Source organism: Diabrotica virgifera, chromosome 8 (assembly GCF_917563875.1).
Source record: "Diabrotica virgifera virgifera chromosome 8, PGI_DIABVI_V3a".
NCBI lineage: Eukaryota > Metazoa > Arthropoda > Insecta > Coleoptera > Chrysomelidae > Diabrotica > Diabrotica virgifera.
The window spans coordinates 203,817,516-203,838,017 of NC_065450.1; the positions used below are offsets into that span (position 1 = coordinate 203,817,516).

Consider the following 20,502-nt stretch of genomic DNA (forward strand, 5'->3'; position numbering starts at 1 on the left):
CAGATTCACGTGGTACTCGTAGTGAAAATGGCTCCGGCGCAACTCGAATTTGAAATGGTACACAAATTCGTTCCAAGAGTTTTACGTACCTATAATCGGTTCGGGATCGAAATAAAACCGTTCAAGGGCGATTCTGCGCATTAAAACAGTCCAATCGATTTCGTGACGGTTCAAGGGATCGACAAATAATAGGTGCGTTCGCGGGAGCCTGTCGAGGACTAGTCGGCGACAAATTAGCAGCAAAACGCATGCGCACTTTAAAATGATATAATTAATATCGTTAATAGATAAATATACAAGGTATATTTTAATATTATAATTTAATAATTAGTTATTAATATTAATTAAAAGTAAATATACCTTGTTTATGTATCTATTAACGATATTATTTATATTAAATGAGGTTAGAAATTGTCGGCGACAATTTGTCAACTGTATCCGCGAACGCACCTATTAGGTGCGTTCGCGGGTACAGTTGACAAATTGTCGCCGACAATTTCTAACCTCATTTAATATAAATAATATCGTTAATAGATACATAAACAAGGTATATTTACTTTTAATTAATATTAATAACTAATTATTAAATTATAATTTATATAAATTTTATATATTTATATAAATTATAATTTATATAAATTATAATTGTGTCGTCTTGGAACGAACCTACATTCTATTTCGATACATATTTAAGGTAGACGAATACGCCATATTATTAAGCTTTAAGGGGATGGGTACGTATTTTCGGCTGCAATGCTATTCAAATGGGGATTCACTTTTTTCGAATCATGAGAAAACTAATAAGTATTTTTGAAAAATTTAAACGCAGAATGAAAGATTACGTTATTAGCGAAGGCCGAATTCCCTGAAAACTTCTATAATGTTTATTTTAATAAATTACAGGGGTGAAAAACTAAGAGAAAATGTAGTGGGATTTTTATTTTCAAATATCTCATTCAAAAGAAACTTTTTATTTATTCTAAGGGACTTTCGGCCCTCGACAATAATTTAGTCTTTCATTCTGCGTTTAAATTTTTTAAAAATATTTATTAGTGTTTTCAGGATTCGAAAAAAATGGACACTATGTCCGTGGTGATATTTTTCAAATCGAACATTCGCTATCTTTGTCATACAACGCACTGAGTCAAATAGAATATGATGACAAGACAGTGACAGTTTTAAATATTTGACATGGTATCGGGAATATTTTGAGTTGTTGATTAAATAATATTGATAGTGTCTTTGATAAATAATTGATTTAAGACGTGAACTTAATACAAATATATTTATTGTTTATTATTTGTGGAAGAACCAAGCAGAGAATACATAGGGATATATTCTGTGATCCAAGTATTTTTTCATAGTAACAATATATTATTAAAAAACACTTTTCCTCTTTTCTTGATTGAGTATTAGTTTTTGATGTACATATAAATTATATATGTATATATAAATTATTACAATCACTGAATACATAGTTAGTGAAAAAATTATCAGTAGTAATTGCACAAGAGCTCTGAAATTATTGAATTTTTCCCGAGTGACACTTTGACAGTTTTAATTTCACGAGCCGAAGGCGAGTGAAATTATGTCAAAGTGTCACGAGAGCAAAAATTCTATATTAATTTCAGAGGTCGAGTGCAATCTGTTGCAATTATTTCATGAATAAAACTGTTCAAAACCAAAATTTTATTGTAATTTATTTATATGAGTACCATTAAACACACAGTTTTTATAAATATTTGACGATTGAAAGTCATCACTTTTATAATTTTTAAAACATTAATTGTCATTAATGTCACTGAATGTATTTTTTCGTAGCAACGAAGGGCATCTGACGTAATATACTTAACGACGGGAGATTATCAAAAATTATCGATTTAATTCAGATTTCTGTAGCTTTCTATTGGTCAGAATCTCCTATGAATGAAATAATCAGTAGTAACTGCACAAGAGCTCTAAAATTATCGAATTTTTCCCGAGTGACACTTTGACAGTTTTAATTTATGTCAATGTGTCACGAGGGCAAAAATTCGATAATAATTTTAGAGATCGAGTGCAATTTGTTGCGATTATTTCATGAATAAAACTGTTCAAAACCAAAATTTTATTGTAATTTATTTATGTAAGTACAAATTAGTACATTTAACACACAGTTGTTATAAATATTTGACGGTTGAAAGTCATCACTTTTATAATTTTTAAAACATTAATTGTCATTAATGTCACTGAATGTATTTTTTCGTAGCAACGAAGGGCATCTGACGTAATATACTTGACGATGGGATATTACCAAAAATTATCGGGTATATCACAAGAGAGTGAGAATAAATTGAAAATAATGCGACAGTTTTTCCACAATTGGTTGTCTGGCAATAGACACGAGAGCCCGCAGGGCTCGAGTGGCTATTGCCCAATGACAACAAATTTGAGTAAAAATGAAGCATTATTTTCTTATTTATTCTTACTGTCGTGTGATATTCGTAAGATTATTTTTTAATACGTATATCGTCGATATTTTCTTAAATGTGACAGTTGTCAAAACTAGGAAACTGGTTGCCATTAAACAGAAACAATCTACTTAAAAAAATTCTATCGGTAATTTTCTACAGTAGATAATTCTCAGTAGTAATTGCACAAGAGCTCTGAAATTATTGAATTTTTCCCGAGTGACACTTTGACAGTTTTAATTTCACGAGCCGAAGGCGAGTGAAATTATGTCAAAGTGTCACGAGAGCAAAAATTCTATATTAATTTCAGAGGTCGAGTGCAATTTGTTGCGATTATTTCATGAATAAAACTGTTCAAAACCAAAATTTTATTGTAATTTATTTATGTAAGTACCATTAAACACACAGTTTTTATAAATATTTGACGATTGAAAGTCATCACTTTTATAATTTTTAAAACATTAATTGTCATTAATGTCACTGAATGTATTTTTTCGTAGCAACGAAGGGCATCTGATGTAATATACTTAACGACGGGAGATTATCAAAAATTATCGATTTAATTCAGATTTTTGTAGCTTTCTATTGGTCAGAATCTCCTATGAACTAAATAATCAATTTAATTTTTATTTGTGTAGCTTTCTATTGGTCAGAATCTCCTATGAATGAAATAATCACATTTATTAACTGAATTAATATTTGCAATTATACAAATAACAGTTATCCAAGAACATTCAAAAGCCATCTCTTAATCTCTTAAGTTAATGATGATTGTCAAGTAGAATGACATTCTAGTAATGGTTACATATCCATACCAGTGTGAATTTTACTACACGTAATTTGCCGTGTAAAGACAGATAAAGTTGGGATAGCTGTAAAATATTTGCGAATTTATACCGATGGCCTAAGTTTAATCTCATTCTGTGGAATTCTGTTGATTCATCTGTTTTTTATATTGTACCGTTTGTACATTTTCTCACAAATTTCTCGATAATTTGGATCTAGTAGATTCTCAGAGTGTGTCGAATAGGGAAAAAGGTTTGTACTTTTACAAGATAATGGTCCGTTTTACATTCAGCCCCTCTGTAAACTCTGGCATAGTACATAAGTAGCCGGAAAGTATAATGCGAAGTAAATATTGATGTATAGATGTGAAAACTTTCTGCAAAGATATTACACACTTCAATTATCTAGAATTTTATTTAGAGTAGCACATTTACAAGCTTTTGCTCCCAACAAATGATAAATTGACCACAATACTTTGAGAATTTGTTTGCATTTTAGTGTTGTTAGTTTTTTTTTGTAGATAAACAAAGTACCTAGATAAATTTTATATCGCTTTAGCGTACCTTTCTGCATCATTAACTGTTATCTATAATCTATAGAAATGATGTCATCGATGATTGTTGTTATCGTAATAGATTAAAGTAATAAGTGATTGATTATATTTTTCAAGCTAACAAGGTTGTGTAGTTTGATTTTGTTATTTACACAATAGGATTATTACAAATAAATAATAGGGATTAGGTAAAATTCAAATCGAGTGATGGAATATTCTAATGAACGATTTTTATAATGTAGGAAATTAAGATAATCATGGTAAAATTTGTAGCAGTGTCGTTTTAAGGGAACTTTTACTTTTTACGTAAAAACATTTCTTAAATCATAGAAATACTGTCATAAAATTTTAAGTAGAAATTCGAAACAGCAACGAAGTTATAGCTGTATTTATACAGCTACCTACCTGAGCTAAAACTCGTTTGTATACAACAACGCGGGCGACGCCTGACCTGTGTAGCTGCAATTTGACAGTTGATTCGTGATATATTGCATGCTATAGGAGCAGTGAGACATCAAAATAGGGCAGAATTAAGAAAAAGAAGGTTTGACCGACCATTACTGGACAGTGAGGGCACCCAATATGTACCAGAAATCGCTGATTAGATGAAAAAAAAAAAAAAATAAATGTGGCCATTTTCTTCGATAAAATTACAGTAAAAATCCTTTAAACGCGTTTTTTTTTTTCGAAATCACATTTTTCAAAACTGGGAGACGTTTTTCTACACAAAATTTCCTACACCAATCTCTGTAAACCAATTTTTTTTTCTGCTTTAAACTCTAAAAAACTAAATAAACCTCTAAGAAGTTAAAAGAAACCACCTCACCTTTTTACAGGGGTAAATTTACCCCCAAAACAGACGTTTTTTCGAATAATTTATGAAATCACGTATAAGAGCCATAAAAATATAAAAAATTTAATTTGTGCTGGCTCACGAATTGAATGCAGTAGGAATTACAAAAATGTTACAAGAAGGCAATAATCATCATCATCATCAACCAGCCCTTTGCGTCCACTGCTGGACATAGTGTTCATTTTGACATCATTTTTGTCCATTGCGCTCTATTTTGAGCACTTTGCATCCCATTTCTTGACATTTTCTTGAGATTGTCAGTTCAACGAGTAGGGTGTCTTCCTCTACTTCTTTTGTCTAATCTCCGCCTCCACTCAAGTAATCTCTTCGTCCACCTTTCACCACTCCGGCCCAGTTCCATTTCAGTGTAGCAATTCGGAAATTACATCGGTAATTCCAAAAAAGTCCAAAAAAGGACTAACCCAGATATCCAAAGTAAAAGTTTTCCTCCAACACCAAATTGTTCTACATGGTCCACATATTGTTCAGTAAAAAGTTACACGATTTGAGCGTCCGGTTTGGGGGGAGATGAGGGAGAAGTCGGTAAATTAGTAGTTTTTTTTTACGTTTTTCGTCAATATTTCTAAAACTATGCTTTAGCGTATAGTCCAGAAAGCCACTGCGCATCCGCTAGGAAAATATTCTAATTCGGATTTTTTGCACAATCTTACTCAAAAGGACCCTTTTTAACAAATTTGCATGTTGCCAGGACCAAAAGTTGGTCAAAAATTTTTTAAACGTTTTTTTTTTTTGTTTTTTTCCTAAAATTATTTTTTTTGCATGAAACAAATTTTTTTTAGGTTTTTTGGATCATTACAAACAGAAAAGATCTTTAGTGACTTTTCTCTAAAGTTCACAGTTTTTGACATATAAGCGATTAAAAATTGAAAAATTGCGAAATCGGCTATTTTTAACCCTCAAAAACTATGTGAAAAACTAAAAATATGAATGTTGCCAAGGTAGGTAGATATTCTTTAAACATCGATTGATGAAATCACGAAGAGTTTTTTGCAATACAATATTCAAAACTCCTTTATTTTTTAATAGGGATGTTCACTAATTTTTAAATATAGTTAAATTCAATAGATTACAAGGTATATAAAAACGTAACAATCATAAAACTGTTTAAAAATGTATATTTTTTAAGATAAATGAGTTCATAATGTTGATTTTCTTGGAGGCTAGAAAAACGGTACCCTGCAGCGAGGCTATGGTCTGTGACGTCAGCAGTCGTAACGTCTTTGATCGACGACTAGTTTTGTATACTTATTTACTCAGTGTATTTGAATGTGCGCAGTTTTTTACGTATTTAATGATTAAAAATAAAGCCAAATAAGTGGTGTTTTGTTCCTGGGTGTGTAAATACATAAAAAAACAGTTCTGACAAGATTTTTATTACCGTTCCAGCCAATTTAAAACAGAAAAAGAAATGGTTTGTTGCAGCTAGAACTTAAAATAACTAACTTAAAGAACTAACTTAATAAAATAAACATTATAGAAGTTTTCCAGAGACTTTCGGCCCTTGGTAATAATGTAATTGTTCTTTCTGCATTTACATTTTTCAAAAATACTTATTAGTTTTCTCAGGATTCGAAAAAAATGAATGAATTTAAATAGCATTGGACCAAGATTTTGCACCTACCCCCTTAAAGAGTAAATAAAAAAGTTTCGGGACCTCAAATTTGTATTCCTTAAACTGGGATATTCCTAAAAACGGGATTCTAATAATACATACAGTAAAAGTAAACCTCGAAATAACTACATGTGGATGTAGGTATGACTTTATATTATATTAAAATCATTAATAATTTAGTGAAAATATTGGTTGAAATGAAAATGTATAATACCCAAGTTCACAAATATTTTTTACCTTGGAACAGTTGTCAACTCGAAATACGAAACAACCGAAATAAGATCTAGAGTTGAAAAGGACATTTAACAACATGCATGAGAAATATTTTCACCCATTGCGACATAATATCTCTCCCACTAAAAATGCGGCTGCTAAAATGTTATTATTTCCGGTCTTGCTATATGGCGCAGAGGCCTGGACAATAATGGAAACATTAATGAAAAAGCTAGAGGCATTCGAGATGTGGGTGTACCCACGTATCCTCAAAATATCCTGGGCGACCCACACCAACGTACAGGTATTGCGTCGAATGGGAAAACAAAAAGAAATCTCTTTTACAATTAAGAAACGAAATCTTAAATATTTCGGTCATATCATGAGGCATGATAAATATCGTATACTCCAACTGATAACGCAAAGTAAAATAGAGAGCAAACGCGGACCCGCAAAAAAAGACACTCATGACTTAAAAACTTACGCCAATGATTTAGATAAAAATCGATCGAGTTATTCAGAAACGCCTCAAATGAAATTAAAATTGCCATGATGATAGCCAACGTCCACAACGGACAAGGCACATGAAGAAGAATAAAAATATTTTTAATACACCTAACCAAGGTAAAGTAATAACCAGCCAATGTATGTATACAATATGCATGCGTACAATGCATGCATACAACTTTCTCTATTTTTTTTTTGTGGAGTATTAAGCATTTATTTTTTTAGCTTAAAGACATGGAAAATTATATGGAATATACACTCAGTAAAGCTGTGGTAGATTTATTTTTTTACAAGATGCCAATAAATCATACACCATTGTCACAGTATAAAGAGGTGCCATTGTTACATCTACACTACAGTCGGTAGTTTATACGAATCGGCTTTCTGAAAACCTTCTTCCATTTTATGTGTTTATTTTTGTAAAACCCAAAATATGTCCTTACAAACAGTCTATCCACTTTAAACTAAACAAATTCACTATAAAACTCCTCTTTAACCCTGATAAAACAAGAAGAGAACAAAATAAAATGACCTGAAAGGTCAAACAGGTAAACAGTAACACTATGAGAATGGCGCGCGCTTGGGGTATGCAACTAGTGACGTCAGGCCAATAGAGAAGCGTTCTTGAAATTTAAAATAATGCTAGATTTCTAATAAAGATTTTTTATAGAAAGGCTTTTTCAATTTTGTTGAAATTTTTGACAATTATTCCTAGGGTGTTTCTTAATCGTTTTACATGTTTGAAATGACTTTTTAATTTTTTGTGAACATCCCTATTGCTAATCAAGCGTGCGCGACACTATTTTCCACCGTTGCATGTGTATGCAGTATGGTGCAAATGAAAGGAATAAATTCGTTATTTCGTAAACCGGCGACTGAGAAAAAATCCCGAAACAGGTCGATTTTTATTTTTAAGTTGTGATATTGTGACATATATGGTATACTAGTGACGTCATCCATCTGGGCGTGATGACGTAATCGATGATTTTTTTAAATGAGAATAGGGGTCGTGTGCTAGCTAATTTGAAAGGTTCTTCAATTCTCAATTCAGTAATATGAACATTTACATAATTATTTATACAGGGTGTCCAATAATTTAATTTTTTTGTCAATTTGCCAAATGATTTAATTTAATAAAAATTTTTTGGACACCCTGTATAAATAATTATGTACATGTTTATATTACTGAATATAGAATTGAAGAATCTTTCAAATGAGCCAACACACGACCCGTATTCTCATTTAAAAAAATCATCGATTACGTCATCACGCCCAGATGGATGACGTCACTAGTATACTATATATGCCACAATATCATAACTTAAAAATAAAAACCGACCTGTTTTGGGATTTTTTCTTAAAGTCGCCGGTTTACGAAATAACGAATTTATTCCTTTCATTTGCACCATACTGCATACACATGCAACGGTGGAAAATAGTGTCGCGCACGCTTGATTAGCAATTAAAAAACAAATGAGTTTTGAATATTGTATTGTAAAAAACTCTTCGGGTTTTCATCAATCGATGTTTAAAGAATATCTACCTACCTTGGCAACAAAGTTTTCAGTTTTTCACATAGTTTTTGAGGGTTAAAAATGGCCAATTTCGCAATTTTTCAATTTTTAAAAGAAATTTTCTTTAACAGGATTGTGTTTTGTAAATAAAATTTACTATTTCATTGGCCGATGGTATGTTATTGATAAGCCCTTGAAGAAACGTCAACCTCACCACCCAAAATCATCATCAATAGCCCAAAAAATATAAAAAGTATCGAAAACCTCCAATTTTCACCCTTCGTAACTCTCGAACCGTTGATTTTATAACAATTATGTATAAACTTTTTTTGTTTTAAATTTTATGTAGAACATTTTTGTATAGAACATTGTTTACGTTAAAGCATAGTTTTAGAAATATTGATGAAAAACTTATAAAAACTACTAATTTACCAACTTCTCCCCCCCCCCCCAAACCGGACGCTCAAAATGGTGTAACCTTTTACTGAACAATATGTGGACGATATAGAACAATTTAGCGTTGGAGAAAAACTTTTACTTTGGATGTCTGGGTTAGGCCTTTTTTTGGACCAATTATACTATACTACCTCCGTAACTTTGAAACCGTTCATTTTAGAAGGATTATGCATACAACATTTTTTATTTCAAATTTAATGTAGAACATTTTTGTATAGAAGGTTGTTTATGGTAAACCGCATAGTTTTAGAAATATTGACGAAAAACGTAAAAAACTACGAATTTACTGATTTCTCCCCCCTCTCCCCCCAAACCCGACGCTCAAAATGTTGAGCGATCATATAGAAAAATTTGGTGTTGGAGGATAACTTTCACTTTGGATGTCTGGGTTATGCCATTTTTTGGATCAATTGTATCATACTATAACTAAATATAATAGTTTTTTCTTTAAAGCATTTAAAAATTTAGAAAGGAAAAGTCTCCTTAACACGAGTAGTTTAAAACTGCGGATTTTGATTTTATATTCATTTTAAAAGTCAGTTTAAAAAATCCATGGACAAATTTATGTCCCGTTGCGTTTCGCATAGTTGAATCCCTGAATCTTTACCCGTGCTTCATCATTTAAAGCATACGAAATAAGTCGTTGATAACTCGGAAATTGAAATTTACTAAACGCAACAGCAAGTGGCAGTTAGTGACTTGCTGTTGCGTTTAGTAAATTTCAATTTCCGAGTTATCATCGACTTATTTCGTATGCTTTAAATGATGACGCACGGGTAAATATTCAGGGACTCATCTGTATATGTAGACTTAAGGGGGGTATGGTTTGAAATCAACATATCAAGCACATTTTTGTGAATTTTTTTCGAAGCTATGGCACAATTATTTTATTTTTAAATTAAATAAACATATTAAGTACAATTCAAAGAATATTTAGAAAAAAATTCAATCCAAAATATTGAAAAGTAAGCCATTGGTGACAAATTTTGACAGGCAGCTCACAAAAAATGGATTTTGCGGTGGACATCAGAACTCGTCACTAGATCATACGAAACAAAAAATTCAAAAAGATTTAATTAGCTTATGAGTTTCACGAGGTCACAACGTCGAGTTTTTTAATGTTGTTCTGAAGCTATTTCCTTGTGGCATTTTTATAATCAAGTATTTTCTATGGGAAATAAGCCACAATTTTACTAAAAAATGAATTTATTAACGTTTCGAAGCCCAAATCGGGTTTCGTTGTAAAAATACAAAATACTATTAAAATAAAAAAAATGTTGTTGCTAAGTAAAAAAATTCTTCTAATAATTTATTTAATCTGACTCATTTATATTGGCAATTCAGACGTATATTATACATTTTAAAGTAGAAGAGTTTAAAATGATATCGCCAATATTTATGAGTTGCGTTCCTGGGACGACTTTACCAAAAGATAGTTCATTCGATTACATGAAATCAATCCCAACTCAAGAATATCCGTCGCAAAAAAAATCATAGCATGTGATCTGTCTTTAAAAAGACAACCAAATGCAACGATGACAGTAAAATTCTCGCGTTAGAGATTCCATAGTAAATCACGAGGGAAAACCAGTAAAAAACCTCGTGATACTATCCCGACATCGTAAGTATTTGGTCTTACATAAAAAATTAATGTTAAAAAATTCATTTTTTAGTAAAATTGTGGCTTATTTCCCATAGAAAATACTTAGTCGAGTTTTTTATTTTTAATGATTTTTTAATTTTTGGTATCACTCAGAAATAAAAAAAAAAAAAGAAAAATATCTCGACGTTGTTACCTCATGAAATGCCTCAAGAAAATCTGTGCAAAATATCAGGTAGATCGGCCGAGTAGTTTTTCAGTTACAATGTCCACCGCATTTGAAAAAGCAGTTTTGAGAAAAATCCTTTAAAGTTTTGACAACTGCATCTTCATCTTCTTATTTGTCTGCCAAATCGTAAAGTGATGCACATTGGTATGTTTTTTGAATCGAGGAGTAATCTACAAAAGAGAAGGCGAACAGTTGTTTAACGTTTCTCACTACGCTCAAGCGTGCTGGCGCGAAGCCGCTGCAACGCGAGTCGAAGGTAGGGATATTCAACACCCTGTATTTATGGTAATTTTACTCAGATTATTTTGAAATTTTCAGAGAGTATTCTTGAAAGTATGCACTTTTATTTGAAATAATAAAAAAAATAAATATTTCAAACCATACCCCCTTTAACGAACGTCTGAACTGTACCGTTCGAAACACGTTGATTATTTTCTACTCAGAAGCTGAATTTTGTTTTAATCGAAAGAATATGATGCTACATTACAGTAAAAAGTTTTAACCAAAGTTTACCACGGGAACCTGCTTATTTATATCGTGGGAGTGGACCACCATCCAAAAGAAAAAAATATGTATTGCAAAGCTTGCTCAAATTCCGATTTTTTTGAAGTGAAAACTTCTTTAGGGACCTTGTGCGATTTTTGGATAGGAGAAAAAGCATTGAATTCGCGACCGTCATTGCGACCGTCATCGCGACCGTCATCGCTTATGCTATATATTATTTGTATGAATATATAAATTGTATAGAAGTATTTAAATTTAAAATAAATGTAAACTCATTTTAGGATGGGGAAAAAAGATTTATTTCGCGACCGTCATAGTGACCGTCATCTCATCGACGAAATAAATTTTGTACGTATCTACATTATGTGTATCTATACATAAATTGTATAGAAGTATAAAAATTTAAAATAAATGTAAAACCTATTTTTCGATAGGGAAAAAGGATTTATTTCGCGACCGTCATCTCTTCGGCGAAATAAATTTTGTACGTATATGTATTGAAGTGAAAACTTCTTTAGGGAAGTTGTGCACTTTTTGGATGGGAAAAAGTATTAAATTGGCGACCGTCATAGCGACCGTCATCTCATCGACGAAATAAATTTTGTACGTATCTACATTATGTGTATCTATACATAAATTGTATAGAAGTATAAAAATTTAAAATCAATGTAAAACCTATTTTTCGATAGGGAAAAAGGATTTATTTCGCGACCGTCATCTCTTCGGCGAAATAAATTTTGTACGTATATGTATTGAAGTGAAAACTTCTTTAGGGAAGTTGTGCACTTTTTGGATGGGAAAAAGTATTAAATTGGCGACCGTCATCTCATCGACGAAATAAATTTTGTACGTATCTACATTATGTGTATCTATACATAAATTGTATAGAAGTATAAAAATTTAAAATAAATGTAAAACCTATTTTTCGATAGGGAAAAAGGATTTATTTCGCGACCGTCATCTCTTCGGCGAAATAAATTTTGTACGTATATGTATTGAAGTGAAAACTTCTTTAGGGAAGTTGTGCACTTTTTGGATGGGAAAAAGTATTAAATTGGCGACCGTCATCTCATCGACGAAATAAATTTTGTACGTATCTACATTATGTGTATCTATACATAAATTGTATAGAAGTATAAAAATTTAAAATAAATGTAAAACCTATTTTTCGATAGGGAAAAAGGATTTATTTCGCGACCGTCATCTCTTCGGCGAAATAAATTTTGTACGTATATGTATTGAAGTGAAAACTTCTTTAGGGAAGTTGTGCACTTTTTGGATGGGAAAAAGTATTAAATTGGCGACCGTCATCTCATCGACGAAATAAATTTTGTACGTATCTACATTATGTGTATCTATACATAAATTGTATAGAAGTATAAAAATTTAAAATAAATGTAAAACCTATTTTTCGATAGGGAAAAAGGATTTATTTCGCGACCGTCATCTCTTCGGCGAAATAAATTTTGTACGTATATGTATTGAAGTGAAAACTTCTTTAGGGAAGTTGTGCACTTTTTGGATGGGAAAAAGTATTAAATTGGCGACCGTCATTGCGACCGTCATCGCTTCGAAGAAATAATTTTTTGAAGTGGAAACTTCTTGAGGGTCGTTGTGCACTTTTTGGATGGGGAAAAATGATTAAATTAGCGACCGTCATCGTTTCGACGAAATAAATTTTTGAAGTGAAAATTTCTTTAGCGACGTTGTGCACTTTTTAGATAGGGAAAAAGTATTGAATTATCGAACGTCATCGCGACCGTCATCGCTTCGGAAAGATAAATTTTTAAAGTAAAAACTTCTTTTGGGAACATTGTGCACTTTTTAGACAGGGAAAAAGTATTGAATTAGCGACCGTCATCGCTTCGGCGAAATAAATTTTTGAAGTGAAAACTTCTTTAGGGACGTTGTGCACTTTTTGGATGGGGAAAAATTATTAAATTTGGATGGGGAGAAAGTAATAAATAAGCAACCGTCATCGCTTCGACGAAATAAACATTTGAAGTAAAAACTTTTTTAGGGACGTTGTGCTCTTTTTGGATGGAAAAAAGTATTAAATTATCGACAGTCATCCCGACCGTCATCGCTTCGATGAAATAAATTCGTGTAGTGAAAACTTCTAAAGGGACGTTGTGCACTTTTTGGATTGGGGAAAAGTATTGAATTATGGACCGTCATCGCTTCGACGAAATAAATATTTGAAGTGAAACTTCTTTAGGGACGTAGTGCACTTTTTCGATGGAAAAAAGCATTAAATTAGCGACCGTCATCGCTTCGATGAAATCAATTTTTGAAGTGGAAACTTCTTGAGGGACGTTGTGCACTTTTTGGATGGGGAAAAATATAAATAAGCGACCTTTATCGCTTCGACGAAATACATTTTTGAAGTGAAAACTTCTTTAGGGAACTTTTGCACTTTTTGGATGGGGGAAAATTATTAAATTATCAACCGTCATCACTTCGATGAAATACATTTTTGAAGTGAAAACTTCTTTAGGAACGTTGTGCAATTTTTGGATGGGGGAAAATTATTGAATTAGGGACCGTCATGGCTTCGACGAAATATTTGAAAGTGAAACTTATTTAGGGACGTTGTGCACTTTTTCGATGTAAAAAAGTATTAAATTAGCGGCCGTCATCGCTTCGATGAAATCAATTTTTGAAGTGGAAACTTCTTGAGGGACGTTGTGCACTTTTTGGATGGGGAAAATATTATATTAGTGAACCTTCATCGCTTCGACGAAATAAATTTTTGAAGTGAAAACTGCTTGAGGGACGTTGCGCACTTTTTGGATGGGGAAAAATGATTAAATTAGCGACCGTCATCACTTCGACGAAATACATTTTTAAAGTGAAAACTTCTTTAGGGACGTTGTGCACTTTTTGGATGAGGAAAAATTATTAAATTAGCGACCGTCATCACTTCGACGAAATACATTTTTGAAATGAAAACTTCTTTAGGGACGTTGTCCACTTTTTGGATGGGGAAAAATTATTAAATTATCGACCGTCATCGCTTCGACGAAATAAATATTTGAATTGAAACTTATTTAGGGACGTTGTGCACTTTTTCGATGTAAAAAAGTATTAAATTAGCGACCGTCATCGCTTCGATGAAATCAATTTTTGAAGTGGAAACTTCTTGAGGGACGTTGTGCACTTTTTGTATGGAAGAAAAGTATTGAATTAGAGCCGTAATCGCTTCGACGAAATAAATATTTGAAGTGAAACTTATTTAGGGACGTTGTGCACTTTTTCGATGTAAAAAAGTATTAATTTGCGACCATCATCGCTTCGACGAAATAAATATTTGAAGTGAAAACTTCTTGAGGGACGTTGTGCACTTTTTGGATGGGGAAAACGTAGTAAATTAGCGACCGTTATCGCTTCGACGAAATAAATTTTTGAATTGAAAATTTCTTTAGGGACGTTGTGCACTTCTTGGATGGGGAAAAAGTATTGAATTTGCGACCGTCATCACTTCGCTGAAATAAGTTTTGTACATATATAAATTATGTGTATGTATACATAAATAGCATAGGGCATACGCATCGCGTATATCGTATATGATATAGCACTTCTTTTAGGATGGCGTAAAAGCATTGAGCTCGTAATTTATATACTATAAGAAGTTTTCACTTCTGTCGGCACTCCCACGAGTGCCTTTAATTTTTTTTTCATAGCTCTGTAGTTTGGCTCTGTAGATGCTATTACACGATCCCTGTGCAATGTAAACGCCGCCGGAAATATTAAATTCGATGCTTAGAACATCTTGTCTAGCTGTAATCTAACATATAGTCTTTTTTAGTAAGAGGGATGAGACCGGGCAAATCGGTCCAGATGACCGAGTCCGAAGTGCGCGGTCTCTGCCTCAAATCCCGCGAGATCTTCCTGCAGCAGCCGATCCTGCTGGAGCTCGAGGCGCCGCTCAAGATCTGCGGCGACATCCACGGTCAATACACCGACCTGCTGCGTCTCTTCGAGTACGGGGGTTTCCCCCCTGAAGCCAACTATCTGTTTCTCGGAGACTACGTCGATCGCGGCAAGCAGTCCTTGGAGACGATATGTCTACTGTTAGCGTACAAGATTAAGTATCCAGAGAATTTTTTCCTGCTCAGAGGTAACCACGAATGCGCCTCCATCAACAGGATTTATGGGTTCTATGACGAATGTAAGTAATTTATTTGTAATTTTTATCTAACAAAAAGCAATCTTACCAGAATTGATGTAATGTCTGACAACTTATAAAAAAATAGAACGCGATAATACCCGAAGGTTGGCTGTATACCATCTAGTTAAATAAAATTAACATGAAGTAAAACTCCCTAGTGTAGTTGGTATATTTAATAAAAATTCTAAAAATTTTTTAAAAATCCAAACGGATTACGTTCAAAACGTTTTCGGACTTATCAGTCCATCATCAGTGAACCTAAAAGTAAGTAATCTCACTTAGTAAAATTGAAAAAGGGTGAAATTTTGAATGTTAAAAAATTGAAAAGTGTGGTTACGATTACTTACTCTCTGTCCTTGCTAAATAGCCACAATGCCAAACACTGGTCAAGATGTATATTCTAACTACATGGTGAAATTTGTTAAATAATTTGGCTTACATTGGATGCCAACGGATTAGTACTAGGTACATGATGCTCTAGTCCATTAATTAAGAGATTTTTTTATTATGAATAGGTCTACATTGAACTACGTTTAGTCTGTCAATGATTTAGAAGGAAGTTGAAATACTTCAAATGTCAGTGACATTGACATCCAGGAAAGGGAATTTGTAAGGTATTAACCAAGGTCAAGATCCAATGTGGTTACGGAAATTTAAGTTTAAAATTCCAACACAGTTTTAAACTTAAATTTCCGTAACCACATTGGATCTTGACCTTGGTTAATACCTTAAAGATTCCCTTTCCTGGATGTCAATGTCACTGACATTTGAAGTATTTCAACTTCCTTCTAAATCATTGACAGACTAAACGTAGTTCAATGTAGACCTATTCATAATAAAAAAATCTCTTAATTAATGGACTAGAGCATCATGTACCCAGTACTAATCTGTTGGCATCCAATGTAAACCAAATTATTTAACAAATTTCACCATGTAGTTAGAATATACATCTTGACCAGTGTTTGGCATTGTGACTATTTAGCAAGGACAGAGAGTAAGTAATCGTAACCACACTTTTCAATTTTTTAACATTCAAAATTTCACCCTTTTTCAATTTTACTAAGTGAGATTACTTACTTTTAGGTTCACTGATGATGGACTGATAAGTCCGAAAACGTTTTAAACGTAATCCGTTTGGATTTTTAAAAAATTTTTAGAATTTTTATTAAATATACCAACTACACTAGGGAGTTTTACTTCATGTTAATTTTATTATAAAAAAATGTTTATAGGAGAGAAAATTTAGTCTTTAACATTATTCTCTTCGCCGAAATTACACATGACTCTTTGAAGAAGTTTAAAAACATCACTTTTTGTTCTACATACAGTCTAGGCTTACTATTAAAAGTTTATATGAACTCTTAACAACATTTGGAAGCTGTAGGACCGGACGAAATACCGACAGAAATATTGCAACTTATAGCCGACTGCAATATACATGTAATTGTCGAATTATTTAATATCATATACAGAACAGGTATATTACCTAAAGAATGGCTTCTATCAACATTCGTGGCTATACTGAAAAAGAGAAACGCCAGACAATGTTGCGAACACCGTACCATCAGTCTAATGTGCCACATACTCAAAGTATTTCTAAAGATTATTCATCGTAGAATATACAAAAAGTTAGAACAAGACATTGGACAAACTCATTTCGGATTTAGAAATGCTCAAGGAACCAGAGAAGCATTATTTGCAGTAAATGTGCTAATACAGAGATGTTTAGATGTAAACCGGGACATCTGTGTCTGCTTCCAAGATTATAACAAGGCATTCGATATGGTGAAGCATAATCCATTAATAAAACTACTGAGAACAAAGAACATCGACACACGGGATATAAGAATAATAATTAATCTGTATTATGAACAAGAAGCTGTCATAAGAATAAATAATTTAAACACTAATCAAATAAAAATCAAAAGAGGCGTTAGACAGGGCTGTGTCTTGTCGCCATCGCTGTTTAATGCATACTCAGAAGAAATAGTCAAAAAAGCATTAGAAGATGAAGTAGCAGGCATAAAAATAAATGGCCTACCCATATGTGAAATTAGATACGCATATGACACAATACTAATAGCAGAAACTATTACAGATCTACAAACAATTTTAGATAAGGTTGTTGCAACGAGTGAAGAATTTGGTATATCACTAAACATAAAGAAAACAAAATTCATGGTTATATCAAATAAAAATATTAGAAACATCAATCTACACGTAAATAATAAGACGATAGAACGAGTTCAGAATTATAACTATTTAGGGATAAACATTAGTGAAACAAATGATTATATCAAATAAATCAGAATTAGAATAGAAATTAAAGATATATTATTATATAAATATATTATATAAATAAAAATTAAAGACATATCGCATGCTATAATTTTTTATTATTTTAACTATTTAGAATGGGAAATAAGCCACAATATTATTAAAAAATGATTTTTATTAACGTTTCGACGCCCAAATCGGGTGCCGTTGTCAAAATACAAAATACTATTAATATAAACAAAAATGTTGTTGCTTAGTAAAAAAATTCTTCTAATAATTTATTTAATTTGACTCATTTATATCGGCAATTCAGATACATATGATACATTTTAAAGTATAAATAGTTAAAATTGTAAAAATATCATATGTATCTGAATTGCCGATATAAATGAGTCAAATTAAATAAATTATTAGAAGAATTTTTTTACTAAGCAACAACATTTTTGTTTATATTAATAGTATTTTGTATTTTGACAACGGCACCCGATTTGGGCGTCGAAACGTTAATAAAAATCATTTTTTAATAATATTGTGGCTTATTTCCCATTCTAAATAGTTAAAATTGTAAAAATGCCACAAGAAAATAGCTTCAGAACAACATAATTTTTTATGACGGATATTCTTGAGTTGGGGTTAATTTCATGTAATCGAATGAACTATCTTTCAGTAAGTCGTCCCAGGAACGCAACTCATAAATATTGGCAATATCATTTTAAAGTCTTCTACTTTAAAATGTATAATATATAAAGATAAACATTAGTAAAACAAACGATTATATCAAATAAATCAGAATTAGAATAGAAATTAAAGATATATTATTATATAAATATATTATATAAATAAAAATTAAAGACATATCGCATGCTATAATTTTTTATGACGGATATTCTTGAGTTGGGGTTAATTTCATGTAATCGAATGAACTATCTTTCAGTAAGTCGTCCCAGGAACGCAACTCATAAATATTGGCAATATCATTTTAAAGTCTTCTACTTTAAAATGTATAATATATGTCTGAATTGCCAATATAAATGAGTGAGATTAAATAAATTATTAGAAATTTTTTTTTGCTTAGCAACAACACTTTAGTTTATTTTAGTAATATTTTGTATTTTGACAACGGCACCCGATTTGGGCGTCGAAACGTTAATAAAATTATTTTTTTCATTTTAATTGTGGCTTATTTCCCATATAAATAATTAATCATAAAAATGCCACAAGGAAATAGCTTCAGAACAACATTAGAATAGAAAAGGCTACAAGTGCATTCATTAATATGAAACAAATATTATGTACCTAGTAGAGGCCTCAGCCTAAATCTTGAAAGCGAGTACTAAAATGTTATGTATTTTCTGTTCTTTTGTATGGTGTGGAGACATGGACTCTTAATAAACAATGTCTTAATAGATTGGAAGCATTTGAAATGTGGACATATCGAAGAATGCTGAGAATCTCCTGGACAGACAGAATAACCAATGAGGAAGTACCTACTAAGAAGAATACAGAACAGCAAGGAGATACAGGATTCCATCAAAATAAGAAAACTTCAATACTTGGGTCATATAACATGTGGTGACAGATATGAACTCCTAAAATTAATTATGCAGGGAAAGATTCAAGGATGGCACAGCATAGTTAGGAGAAAAATGTCCTGGCTGAGAAATCTCAGAGAATGATTTGGATGCAGCTCAACTGAACTCTTTCGGGCTGTAGTGTCAAAAGTTAGAATAGTAATGATGGTTGCCAACCTTCGTCGCGGAAATGGCACGTAAAGAAGAAGAAAGGAATCAATTGTAGTAATTTATACTTCGTAACTAAGGTAGCGGGTAGATACCCCTCTATGATCCCGATTGAGGGTAGACCTATCCCAGGAATTTAGTGTGCCTACTTACGCAAGCTCCTGGTTTTTCCTCCACCCCCTACTTCGAGGAAACCAGAAATAAACGCCGGTATAATTCTCCCCAAACCTCAAATCCCTTCTCCATATCCCCCTCAACACTCACCAATATGTCTTGCCAGCGTGACGAGTTATGGCTAACTCACCGAAAAATCAGTTTTAAAACGACAGGATCTGGTCCCCAGGTGGGTGCTCAATCTCACACCTCTAAGGAGGGGAGGCTGGAATCTGGGGGATGCAAAAACTCATTAAACATCGAAAACAACATATTTACATTGCTGGTTTGAATGACAGAACTCTCAAATCATCTGAAAAATGGATGAATTGGAACAACTAACTAGGATCAACTGGGGTATCCTTGGTCTAAGTCATACGAGACTACAAGGAGAACAATGTACAATACTCCATTCTGGGCATACGTTCTACCAGTTCCATAAAGAGTACAATACACATGTCGGCGGTGTAGCACTATCGGTCCATAAAAGACTCAAACATCTGTCCACAAAATCTACTGCAATCTCGGAGAGGGTCTTATACATCGTTCTTAAACTATCAGAAATGTGCAGCATCCAAATAATTCAAGTATACGCTCCCACTAGCCAGTCAACAGATGAAGAAATAGAGAAATCCTATGAAGATATTTCTAAAGTAATGACAGAAGGAGCTCATTTCAAAATAATCATGGGAGATTAACTCCAAATTAGGGTAGCATAGCACCGAAAACATATTAAATAGAGTAATACCATATTATGATCCACAAGGAAGAATTTCCTGTAGCTGGATGCATACCAATAATTACAAAAATTGAAAAAAAATCTTCTGCGTAAAAGGTATATTTATTATTGTCTAGGAATTACCA

The 20,502-nt window shown here is 32.4% G+C and overlaps 1 protein-coding gene across 1 annotated transcript in view; it reads left to right on the forward strand.

Moving 5' to 3' along the window:
- The window catches only part of LOC114325637 (serine/threonine-protein phosphatase PP1-beta catalytic subunit), a 38,388-nt gene that overhangs the window by 8,078 nt on the left and 9,808 nt on the right, over nt 1-20,502 (forward strand). Inside the window, exon 2 of the mRNA XM_028273751.2 lies at nt 15,107-15,469. Within this exon, the coding sequence (XP_028129552.1) occupies nt 15,107-15,469 (363 nt within the window). The remainder of the gene's footprint in view (nt 1-15,106; nt 15,470-20,502) is intronic.